Genomic DNA, 13,513 nt, shown 5'->3' with positions numbered 1-13,513 from the left:
AAATGACTGAATTTACAGGTTTTCTAGCTGGGATGGAAACGCTGCTACAGATTCCTGAAATGACTGAATTTACAGGTTTTCTAGCTGGGATGGAAACGCTGCTACAGATTCCTGAAATGACTGAATTTACAGGTTTTCTAGCTGGGATGGAAACGCTGCTACAGATTCCTGAAATGACTGAATTTACAGGTTTTCTAGCTGGGATGGAAACGCTGCTACAGATTCCTGAAATGACTGAATTTACAGGTTTTCTAGCTGGGATGGAAACGCTGCTACAGATTCCTGAAATGACTGAATTTACAGGTTTTCTAGCTGGGATGGAAACGCTGCTACAGATTCCTGAAATGACTGAATTTACAGGTTTTCTAGCTGGGATGGAAACGCTGCTACAGATTCCTGAAATGACTGAATTTACAGGTTTTCTAGCTGGGATGGAAACGCTGCTACAGATTCCTGAAATGACTGAATTTACAGGTTTTCTAGCTGGGATGGAAACGCTGCTACAGATTCCTGAAATGACTGAATTTACAGGTTTTCTAGCTGGGATGGAAACGCTGCTACAGATTCCTGAAATGACTGAATTTACAGGTTTTCTAGCTGGGATGGAAACGCTGCTACAGATTCCTGAAATGACTGAATTTACAGGTTTTCTAGCTGGGATGGAAACGCTGCTACAGATTCCTGAAATGACTGAATTTACAGGTTTTCTAGCTGGGATGGAAACGCTGCTACAGATTCCTGAAATGACTGAATTTACAGGTTTTCTAGCTGGGATGGAAACGCTGCTACAGATTCCTGAAATGACTGAATTTACAGGTTTTCTAGCTGGGATGGAAACGCTGCTACAGATTCCTGAAATGACTGAATTTACAGGTTTTCTAGCTGGGATGGAAACGCTGCTACAGATTCCTGAAATGACTGAATTTACAGGTTTTCTAGCTGGGATGGAAACGCTGCTACAGATTCCTGAAATGACTGAATTTACAGGTTTTCTAGCTGGGATGGAAACGCTGCTACAGATTCCTGAAATGACTGAATTTACAGGTTTTCTAGCTGGGATGGAAACGCTGCTACAGATTCCTGAAATGACTGAATTTACAGGTTTTCTAGCTGGGATGGAAACGCTGCTACAGATTCCTGAAATGACTGAATTTACAGGTTTTCTAGCTGGGATGGAAACGCTGCTACAGATTCCTGAAATGACTGAATTTACAGGTTTTCTAGCTGGGATGGAAACGCTGCTACAGATTCCTGAAATGACTGAATTTACAGGTTTTCTAGCTGGGATGGAAACGCCGCTACAGATTCCTGAAATGACTGAATTTACAGGTTTTCTAGCTGGGATGGAAACGCTGCTACAGATTCCTGAAATGACTGAATTTACAGGTTTTCTAGCTGGGATGGAAACGCTGCTACAGATTCCTGAAATGACTGAATTTACAGGTTTTCTAGCTGGGATGGAAACGCTGCTACAGATTCCTGAAATGACTGAATTTACAGGTTTTCTAGCTGGGATGGAAACGCTGCTACAGATTCCTGAAATGACTGAATTTACAGGTTTTCTAGCTGGGATGGAAACGCTGCTACAGATTCCTGAAATGACTGAATTTACAGGTTTTCTAGCTGGGATGGAAACGCTGCTACAGATTCCTGAAATGACTGAATTTACAGGTTTTCTAGCTGGGATGGAAACGCTGCTACAGATTCCTGAAATGACTGAATTTACAGGTTTTCTAGCTGGGATGGAAACGCTGCTACAGATTCCTGAAATGACTGAATTTACAGGTTTTCTAGCTGGGATGGAAACGCTGCTACAGATTCCTGAAATGACTGAATTTACAGGTTTTCTAGCTGGGATGGAAACGCTGCTACAGATTCCTGAAATGACTGAATTTACAGGTTTTCTAGCTGGGATGGAAACGCCGCTACAGATTCCTGAAATGACTGAATTTACAGGTTTTCTAGCTGGGATGGAAACGCCGCTACAGATTCCTGAAATGACTGAATTTACAGGTTTTCTAGCTGGGATGGAAACGCCTGCTACAGATTCCTGAAATGACTGAATTTACAGGTTTTCTAGCTGGGATGGAAACGCTGCTACAGATTCCTGAAATGACTGAATTTACAGGTTTTCTAGCTGGGATGGAAACGCTGCTACAGATTCCTGAAATGACTGAATTTACAGGTTTTCTAGCTGGGATGGAAACGCTGCTACAGATTCCTGAAATGACTGAATTTACAGGTTTTCTAGCTGGGATGGAAACGCTGCTACAGATTCCTGAAATGACTGAATTTACAGGTTTTCTAGCTGGGATGGAAACGCTGCTACAGATTCCTGAAATGACTGAATTTACAGGTTTTCTAGCTGGGATGGAAACGCTGCTACAGATTCCTGAAATGACTGAATTTACAGGTTTTCTAGCTGGGATGGAAACGCTGCTACAGATTCCTGAAATGACTGAATTTACAGGTTTTCTAGCTGGGATGGAAACGCTGCTACAGATTCCTGAAATGACTGAATTTACAGGTTTTCTAGCTGGGATGGAAACGCTGCTACAGATTCCTGAAATGACTGAATTTACAGGTTTTCTAGCTGGGATGGAAACGCTGCTACAGATTCCTGAAATGACTGAATTTACAGGTTTTCTAGCTGGGATGGAAACGCTGCTACAGATTCCTGAAATGACTGAATTTACAGGTTTTCTAGCTGGGATGAAACGCTGCTACAGATTCCTGAAATGACTGAATTTACAGGTTTTCTAGCTGGGATGGAAACGCCGCTACAGATTCCTGAAATGACTGAATTTACAGGTTTTCTAGCTGGGATGGAAACGCTGCTACAGATTCCTGAAATGACTGAATTTACAGGTTTTCTAGCTGGGATGGAAACGCTGCTACAGATTCCTGAAATGACTGAATTTACAGGTTTTCTAGCTGGGATGGAAACGCTGCTACAGATTCCTGAAATGACTGAATTTACAGGTTTTCTAGCTGGGATGGAAACGCTGCTACAGATTCCTGAAATGACTGAATTTACAGGTTTTCTAGCTGGGATGGAAACGCTGCTACAGATTCCTGAAATGACTGAATTTACAGGTTTTCTAGCTGGGATGGAAACGCTGCTACAGATTCCTGAAATGACTGAATTTACAGGTTTTCTAGCTGGGATGGAAACGCTGCTACAGATTCCTGAAATGACTGAATTTACAGGTTTTCTAGCTGGGATGGAAACGCTGCTACAGATTCCTGAAATGACTGAATTTACAGGTTTTCTAGCTGGGATGGAAACGCTGCTACAGATTCCTGAAATGACTGAATTTACAGGTTTTCTAGCTGGGATGGAAACGCTGCTACAGATTCCTGAAATGACTGAATTTACAGGTTTTCTAGCTGGGATGGAAACGCTGCTACAGATTCCTGAAATGACTGAATTTACAGGTTTTCTAGCTGGGATGGAAACGCTGCTACAGATTCCTGAAATGACTGAATTTACAGGTTTTCTAGCTGGGATGGAAACGCTGCTACAGATTCCTGAAATGACTGAATTTACAGGTTTTCTAGCTGGGATGGAAACGCTGCTACAGATTCCTGAAATGACTGAATTTACAGGTTTTCTAGCTGGGATGGAAACGCTGCTACAGATTCCTGAAATGACTGAATTTACAGGTTTTCTAGCTGGGATGGAAACGCTGCTACAGATTCCTGAAATGACTGAATTTACAGGTTTTCTAGCTGGGATGGAAACGCTGCTACAGATTCCTGAAATGACTGAATTTACAGGTTTTCTAGCTGGGATGGAAACGCTGCTACAGATTCCTGAAATGACTGAATTTACAGGTTTTCTAGCTGGGATGGAAACGCTGCTACAGATTCCTGAAATGACTGAATTTACAGGTTTTCTAGCTGGGATGGAAACGCTGCTACAGATTCCTGAAATGACTGAATTTACAGGTTTTCTAGCTGGGATGGAAACGCTGCTACAGATTCCTGAAATGACTGAATTTACAGGTTTTCTAGCTGGGATGGAAACGCTGCTACAGATTCCTGAAATGACTGAATTTACAGGTTTTCTAGCTGGGATGGAAACGCTGCTACAGATTCCTGAAATGACTGAATTTACAGGTTTTCTAGCTGGGATGGAAACGCTGCTACAGATTCCTGAAATGACTGAATTTACAGGTTTTCTAGCTGGGATGGAAACGCTGCTACAGATTCCTGAAATGACTGAATTTACAGGTTTTCTAGCTGGGATGGAAACGCTGCTACAGATTCCTGAAATGACTGAATTTACAGGTTTTCTAGCTGGGATGGAAACGCTGCTACAGATTCCTGAAATGACTGAATTTACAGGTTTTCTAGCTGGGATGGAAACGCTGCTACAGATTCCTGAAATGACTGAATTTACAGGTTTTCTAGCTGGGATGGAAACGCTGCTACAGATTCCTGAAATGACTGAATTTACAGGTTTTCTAGCTGGGATGGAAACGCTGCTACAGATTCCTGAAATGACTGAATTTACAGGTTTTCTAGCTGGGATGGAAACGCTGCTACAGATTCCTGAAATGACTGAATTTACAGGTTTTCTAGCTGGGATGGAAACGCTGCTACAGATTCCTGAAATGACTGAATTTACAGGTTTTCTAGCTGGGATGGAAACGCTGCTACAGATTCCTGAAATGACTGAATTTACAGGTTTTCTAGCTGGGATGGAAACGCTGCTACAGATTCCTGAAATGACTGAATTTACAGGTTTTCTAGCTGGGATGGAAACGCTGCTACAGATTCCTGAAATGACTGAATTTACAGGTTTTCTAGCTGGGATGGAAACGCTGCTACAGATTCCTGAAATGACTGAATTTACAGGTTTTCTAGCTGGGATGGAAACGCTGCTACAGATTCCTGAAATGACTGAATTTACAGGTTTTCTAGCTGGGATGGAAACGCTGCTACAGATTCCTGAAATGACTGAATTTACAGGTTTTCTAGCTGGGATGGAAACGCTGCTACAGATTCCTGAAATGACTGAATTTACAGGTTTTCTAGCTGGGATGGAAACGCTGCTACAGATTCCTGAAATGACTGAATTTACAGGTTTTCTAGCTGGGATGGAAACGCTGCTACAGATTCCTGAAATGACTGAATTTACAGGTTTTCTAGCTGGGATGGAAACGCTGCTACAGATTCCTGAAATGACTGAATTTACAGGTTTTCTAGCTGGGATGGAAACGCTGCTACAGATTCCTGAAATGACTGAATTTACAGGTTTTCTAGCTGGGATGGAAACGCTGCTACAGATTCCTGAAATGACTGAATTTACAGGTTTTCTAGCTGGGATGGAAACGCTGCTACAGATTCCTGAAATGACTGAATTTACAGGTTTTCTAGCTGGGATGGAAACGCTGCTACAGATTCCTGAAATGACTGAATTTACAGGTTTTCTAGCTGGGATGGAAACGCTGCTACAGATTCCTGAAATGACTGAATTTACAGGTTTTCTAGCTGGGATGGAAACGCTGCTACAGATTCCTGAAATGACTGAATTTACAGGTTTTCTAGCTGGGATGGAAACGCTGCTACAGATTCCTGAAATGACTGAATTTACAGGTTTTCTAGCTGGGATGGAAACGCTGCTACAGATTCCTGAAATGACTGAATTTACAGGTTTTCTAGCTGGGATGGAAACGCTGCTACAGATTCCTGAAATGACTGAATTTACAGGTTTTCTAGCTGGGATGGAAACGCTGCTACAGATTCCTGAAATGACTGAATTTACAGGTTTTCTAGCTGGGATGGAAACGCTGCTACAGATTCCTGAAATGACTGAATTTACAGGTTTTCTAGCTGGGATGGAAACGCTGCTACAGATTCCTGAAATGACTGAATTTACAGGTTTTCTAGCTGGGATGGAAACGCTGCTACAGATTCCTGAAATGACTGAATTTACAGGTTTTCTAGCTGGGATGGAAACGCTGCTACAGATTCCTGAAATGACTGAATTTACAGGTTTTCTAGCTGGGATGGAAACGCTGCTACAGATTCCTGAAATGACTGAATTTACAGGTTTTCTAGCTGGGATGGAAACGCTGCTACAGATTCCTGAAATGACTGAATTTACAGGTTTTCTAGCTGGGATGGAAACGCTGCTACAGATTCCTGAAATGACTGAATTTACAGGTTTTCTAGCTGGGATGGAAACGCTGCTACAGATTCCTGAAATGACTGAATTTACAGGTTTTCTAGCTGGGATGGAAACGCTGCTACAGATTCCTGAAATGACTGAATTTACAGGTTTTCTAGCTGGGATGGAAACGCTGCTACAGATTCCTGAAATGACTGAATTTACAGGTTTTCTAGCTGGGATGGAAACGCTGCTACAGATTCCTGAAATGACTGAATTTACAGGTTTTCTAGCTGGGATGGAAACGCTGCTACAGATTCCTGAAATGACTGAATTTACAGGTTTTCTAGCTGGGATGGAAACGCTGCTACAGATTCCTGAAATGACTGAATTTACAGGTTTTCTAGCTGGGATGGAAACGCTGCTACAGATTCCTGAAATGACTGAATTTACAGGTTTTCTAGCTGGGATGGAAACGCTGCTACAGATTCCTGAAATGACTGAATTTACAGGTTTTCTAGCTGGGATGGAAACGCTGCTACAGATTCCTGAAATGACTGAATTTACAGGTTTTCTAGCTGGGATGGAAACGCTGCTACAGATTCCTGAAATGACTGAATTTACAGGTTTTCTAGCTGGGATGGAAACGCTGCTACAGATTCCTGAAATGACTGAATTTACAGGTTTTCTAGCTGGGATGGAAACGCTGCTACAGATTCCTGAAATGACTGAATTTACAGGTTTTCTAGCTGGGATGGAAACGCTGCTACAGATTCCTGAAATGACTGAATTTACAGGTTTTCTAGCTGGGATGGAAACGCTGCTACAGATTCCTGAAATGACTGAATTTACAGGTTTTCTAGCTGGGATGGAAACGCTGCTACAGATTCCTGAAATGACTGAATTTACAGGTTTTCTAGCTGGGATGGAAACGCTGCTACAGATTCCTGAAATGACTGAATTTACAGGTTTTCTAGCTGGGATGGAAACGCTGCTACAGATTCCTGAAATGACTGAATTTACAGGTTTTCTAGCTGGGATGGAAACGCTGCTACAGATTCCTGAAATGACTGAATTTACAGGTTTTCTAGCTGGGATGGAAACGCTGCTACAGATTCCTGAAATGACTGAATTTACAGGTTTTCTAGCTGGGATGGAAACGCTGCTACAGATTCCTGAAATGACTGAATTTACAGGTTTTCTAGCTGGGATGGAAACGCTGCTACAGATTCCTGAAATGACTGAATTTACAGGTTTTCTAGCTGGGATGGAAACGCTGCTACAGATTCCTGAAATGACTGAATTTACAGGTTTTCTAGCTGGGATGGAAACGCTGCTACAGATTCCTGAAATGACTGAATTTACAGGTTTTCTAGCTGGGATGGAAACGCTGCTACAGATTCCTGAAATGACTGAATTTACAGGTTTTCTAGCTGGGATGGAAACGCTGCTACAGATTCCTGAAATGACTGAATTTACAGGTTTTCTAGCTGGGATGGAAACGCTGCTACAGATTCCTGAAATGACTGAATTTACAGGTTTTCTAGCTGGGATGGAAACGCTGCTACAGATTCCTGAAATGACTGAATTTACAGGTTTTCTAGCTGGGATGGAAACGCTGCTACAGATTCCTGAAATGACTGAATTTACAGGTTTTCTAGCTGGGATGGAAACGCTGCTACAGATTCCTGAAATGACTGAATTTACAGGTTTTCTAGCTGGGATGGAAACGCCGCTACAGATTCCTGAAATGACTGAATTTACAGGTTTTCTAGCTGGGATGGAAACGCTGCTACAGATTCCTGAAATGACTGAATTTACAGGTTTTCTAGCTGGGATGGAAACGCTGCTACAGATTCCTGAAATGACTGAATTTACAGGTTTTCTAGCTGGGATGGAAACGCTGCTACAGATTCCTGAAATGACTGAATTTACAGGTTTTCTAGCTGGGATGGAAACGCTGCTACAGATTCCTGAAATGACTGAATTTACAGGTTTTCTAGCTGGGATGGAAACGCTGCTACAGATTCCTGAAATGACTGAATTTACAGGTTTTCTAGCTGGGATGGAAACGCTGCTACAGATTCCTGAAATGACTGAATTTACAGGTTTTCTAGCTGGGATGGAAACGCTGCTACAGATTCCTGAAATGACTGAATTTACAGGTTTTCTAGCTGGGATGGAAACGCTGCTACAGATTCCTGAAATGACTGAATTTACAGGTTTTCTAGCTGGGATGGAAACGCTGCTACAGATTCCTGAAATGACTGAATTTACAGGTTTTCTAGCTGGGATGGAAACGCCGCTACAGATTCCTGAAATGACTGAATTTACAGGTTTTCTAGCTGGGATGGAAACGCTGCTACAGATTCCTGAAATGACTGAATTTACAGGTTTTCTAGCTGGGATGGAAACGCTGCTACAGATTCCTGAAATGACTGAATTTACAGGTTTTCTAGCTGGGATGGAAACGCTGCTACAGATTCCTGAAATGACTGAATTTACAGGTTTTCTAGCTGGGATGGAAACGCTGCTACAGATTCCTGAAATGACTGAATTTACAGGTTTTCTAGCTGGGATGGAAACGCTGCTACAGATTCCTGAAATGACTGAATTTACAGGTTTTCTAGCTGGGATGGAAACGCTGCTACAGATTCCTGAAATGACTGAATTTACAGGTTTTCTAGCTGGGATGGAAACGCTGCTACAGATTCCTGAAATGACTGAATTTACAGGTTTTCTAGCTGGGATGGAAACGCTGCTACAGATTCCTGAAATGACTGAATTTACAGGTTTTCTAGCTGGGATGGAAACGCTGCTACAGATTCCTGAAATGACTGAATTTACAGGTTTTCTAGCTGGGATGGAAACGCTGCTACAGATTCCTGAAATGACTGAATTTACAGGTTTTCTAGCTGGGATGGAAACGCTGCTACAGATTCCTGAAATGACTGAATTTACAGGTTTTCTAGCTGGGATGGAAACGCTGCTACAGATTCCTGAAATGACTGAATTTACAGGTTTTCTAGCTGGGATGGAAACGCTGCTACAGATTCCTGAAATGACTGAATTTACAGGTTTTCTAGCTGGGATGGAAACGCTGCTACAGATTCCTGAAATGACTGAATTTACAGGTTTTCTAGCTGGGATGGAAACGCTGCTACAGATTCCTGAAATGACTGAATTTACAGGTTTTCTAGCTGGGATGGAAACGCTGCTACAGATTCCTGAAATGACTGAATTTACAGGTTTTCTAGCTGGGATGGAAACGCTGCTACAGATTCCTGAAATGACTGAATTTACAGGTTTTCTAGCTGGGATGGAAACGGCCTGCTACAGATTCCTGAAATGACTGAATTTACAGGTTTTCTAGCTGGGATGGAAACGCTGCTACAGATTCCTGAAATGACTGAATTTACAGGTTTTCTAGCTGGGATGGAAACGCCTGCTACAGATTCCTGAAATGACTGAATTTACAGGTTTTCTAGCTGGGATGGAAACGCTGCTACAGATTCCTGAAATGACTGAATTTACAGGTTTTCTAGCTGGGATGGAAACGCCGCTACAGATTCCTGAAATGACTGAATTTACAGGTTTTCTAGCTGGGATGGAAACGCCGCTACAGATTCCTGAAATGACTGAATTTACAGGTTTTCTAGCTGGGATGGAAACGCCTGCTACAGATTCCTGAAATGACTGAATTTACAGGTTTTCTAGCTGGGATGGAAACGCCTGCTACAGATTCCTGAAATGACTGAATTTACAGGTTTTCTAGCTGGGATGGAAACGCCGCTACAGATTCCTGAAATGACTGAATTTACAGGTTTTCTAGCTGGGATGGAAACGCCGCTACAGATTCCTGAAATGACTGAATTTACAGGTTTTCTAGCTGGGATGGAAACGCTGCTACAGATTCCTGAAATGACTGAATTTACAGGTTTTCTAGCTGGGATGGAAACCGCTGCTACAGATCCCTGAAATGACTGAATTTACAGGTTTTCTAGCTGGGATGGAAACGCTGCTACAGATTCCTGAAATGACTGAATTTACAGGTTTTCTAGCTGGGATGGAAACGCCGCTACAGATTCCTGAAATGATGAATTTACAGGTTTTCTAGCTGGGATGGAAACGCTGCTACAGATTCCTGAAATGACTGAATTTACAGGTTTTCTAGCTGGGATGGAAACGCTGCTACAGATTCCTGAAATGACTGAATTTACAGGTTTTCTAGCTGGGATGGAAACGCCGCTACAGATTCCTGAAATGACTGAATTTACAGGTTTTCTAGCTGGGATGGAAACGCCGCTACAGATTCCTGAAATGACTGAATTTACAGGTTTTCTAGCTGGGATGGAAACGCTGCTACAGATTCCTGAAATGACTGAATTTACAGGTTTTCTAGCTGGGATGGAAACGCTGCTACAGATTCCTGAAATGACTGAATTTACAGGTTTTCTAGCTGGGATGGAAACGCTGCTACAGATTCCTGAAATGACTGAATTTACAGGTTTTCTAGCTGGGATGGAAACGCCGCTACAGATTCCTGAAATGACTGAATTTACAGGTTTTCTAGCTGGGATGGAAACGCCGCTACAGATTCCTGAAATGACTGAATTTACAGGTTTTCTAGCTGGGATGGAAACGCTGCTACAGATTCCTGAAATGACTGAATTTACAGGTTTTCTAGCTGGGATGGAAACGCTGCTACAGATTCCTGAAATGACTGAATTTACAGGTTTTCTAGCTGGGATGGAAACGCTGCTACAGATTCCTGAAATGACTGAATTTACAGGTTTTCTAGCTGGGATGGAAACGCTGCTACAGATTCCTGAAATGACTGAATTTACAGGTTTTCTAGCTGGGATGGAAACGCTGCTACAGATTCCTGAAATGACTGAATTTACAGGTTTTCTAGCTGGGATGGAAACGCTGCTACAGATTCCTGAAATGACTGAATTTACAGGTTTTCTAGCTGGGATGGAAACGCTGCTACAGATTCCTGAAATGACTGAATTTACAGGTTTTCTAGCTGGGATGGAAACGCTGCTACAGATTCCTGAAATGACTGAATTTACAGGTTTTCTAGCTGGGATGGAAACGCTGCTACAGATTCCTGAAATGACTGAATTTACAGGTTTTCTAGCTGGGATGGAAACGCTGCTACAGATTCCTGAAATGACTGAATTTACAGGTTTTCTAGCTGGGATGGAAACGCTGCTACAGATTCCTGAAATGACTGAATTTACAGGTTTTCTAGCTGGGATGGAAACGCTGCTACAGATTCCTGAAATGACTGAATTTACAGGTTTTCTAGCTGGGATGGAAACGCCGCTACAGATTCCTGAAATGACTGAATTTACAGGTTTTCTAGCTGGGATGGAAACGCTGCTACAGATTCCTGAAATGACTGAATTTACAGGTTTTCTAGCTGGGATGGAAACGCCGCTACAGATTCCTGAAATGACTGAATTTACAGGTTTTCTAGCTGGGATGGAAACGCCGCTACAGATTGAACAATGAGGCCGCTGGTCCTCCATGGGGGACAGGTACTATGTCTATGTGTATATAATATCTATGATGACACATGTCTATGTTTATATAATAATTATGATTACACCTCATGTCTATGTGTATAGACATGAGGTGTCTATACAGGAGGCTGTGCAGGAGGGTTTGTCTTTATCTCTCTCTCTTACCCCCCCCCAATAACAGTGTTGCATCATTAACATGTATGTCTCCTGTCTCAGCAGGTCTCCCTGGCCGGGAGTAGCAGTTCCTGTTGTCTGTTGTCTTTCTGTCCTCTTCCCCCCACACAGCAGAGGCAGATGGCTGCCTGTCCTGAGCCGGGTTCTGCCGGAGGTTTCCTTCCTGTTAAAAGGGAGTTTTTTCCTTCCCACTGTTGCCAGTGTGCTTGCTCAGGATGGGAGATTGAGTTGGACTCAACTCAATCTGTTGGTTTCCTTATATAGGCTGTTATGAATTGGCCTTCATTATGTTTTCCCCTCTGTCTGTAAAGCGTCTTGAGATGGCATTGCCGTGATTTGACGCTATATAAATAAAGTTGAATTGAATTGAATTGAATATATAATATCTATGATAACACTTCATGTCTATGTATATATAATATCTATGATGACACCTGATGTCTATGTGTATATAATATCTATGATTATACCTGATGTCTATGTGTATATAATATCTATGATGACACATGTTTATGTGTATATAATATCTATGATGACACATGTCTATGTGTATATAATATCTATGATGACACATGTCTATGTGTATATAATATCTATGATGACACATGTCTATGTGTATATAATATCTATGATTATACCTGATGTCTATGAATGGCCGCGGTGAGCGGTAGGAGCAGTACCAGTCTAAAGCCTGCAGGTGGCGGCAGAGCGCCGCTCTGATGCTCCCACAGAAGAAGAAGAAATAACACAGAAGAAGAAGTTGCAGCGTTTCCGTGAACAGGTGACAATGGTTTCTATGTTCCAGGTGTTCTGTCCTGCTTTCCTGCTCTGATGTCTTCCCGCCTCCAGTTCAGTTCCGCTCCCCGTTACCTCCGCATGACGTCATCCCGCTGCACGGCTGCTTTTAGCTTGGTGCTAACTGTTAGCACAGGGCTAACGGTAAACAAGCTTCCATTATCGGACACGCTGGTCTCACCTCCACCTCACGTCACGGAGACCTCAGTCAATGCCGACATTGCCGCGCGGGCGTTGCTCGGTTTCCAATGAGCTGCGTCAGGAGGAGAATGCACGAGACGCCGTTCACATCCAGCAGAGGGACAGTGTGTGTGTGTGTTACGTCGTTATGGTGCCGTTACCATGGTGTTATGGTGCCATTACGACGTCGTTATGGTGCCGTTACTGAGACGTTATGGTGCCGTTACTATGGCGTTACGAAGACGTTGTGGAGCTGTTACCATGGCGTTACGACGCGGTTACGACGTCGTTATGGTGCCGTTACCATGTCGTTACGACGTCGTTATGATGCTGTTACATCGTTATGGTGCCGTTACTATGGCGTTACAAGGTCGTTATGATGCCGTTACGAAGACGTTATGGTGTCGTTACCATGGCATTACGATAACGTTATGATGCCGTTACGAAGACGATATGGTGCCGTTACCATGGCGTTACGACGTTGTTATGATGCAGTTACGACGAGGTTATGGTACCGTTACCATGGTGTTACGATGTTATGAAGACGTTATGGAGCTGTTACCATGGCGTTACGACGTTGTTATGATGCAGTTACGACGAGGTTATGGTACCGTTACCATGGTGTTACGATGTTATGATGCCGTTATGAAGACGTTATGGAGCCGTTACCATGGCGTCACGACGCGGTTACAATGTCGTTATGGTGCCGTTACCA

General features: G+C 42.8%; 1 protein-coding gene across 1 annotated transcript in view; it reads right to left on the bottom strand.

Moving 5' to 3' along the window:
* The window catches only part of ctc1 (CTS telomere maintenance complex component 1), a gene marked incomplete at both ends in the record, with an annotated part of 65,804 nt that extends 53,095 nt beyond the window's left edge, over positions 1-12,709 (bottom strand). The window contains one exon of the mRNA XM_079257903.1: positions 12,694-12,709. Coding sequence (XP_079114029.1) covers positions 12,694-12,709 — 16 coding nt within the window. The remainder of the gene's footprint in view (positions 1-12,693) is intronic.
* Between the last annotated feature and the right edge of the window lie 804 nt (positions 12,710-13,513).

Source organism: Telmatherina bonti, assembly GCF_933228915.1.
Source record: "Telmatherina bonti genome assembly, chromosome: 18".
Taxonomy (NCBI): domain Eukaryota; kingdom Metazoa; phylum Chordata; class Actinopteri; order Atheriniformes; family Telmatherinidae; genus Telmatherina; species Telmatherina bonti.
The sequence above is the reverse complement of the archived record's forward strand: the minus strand, read 5'-3'. Positions and strand labels throughout refer to the sequence as shown.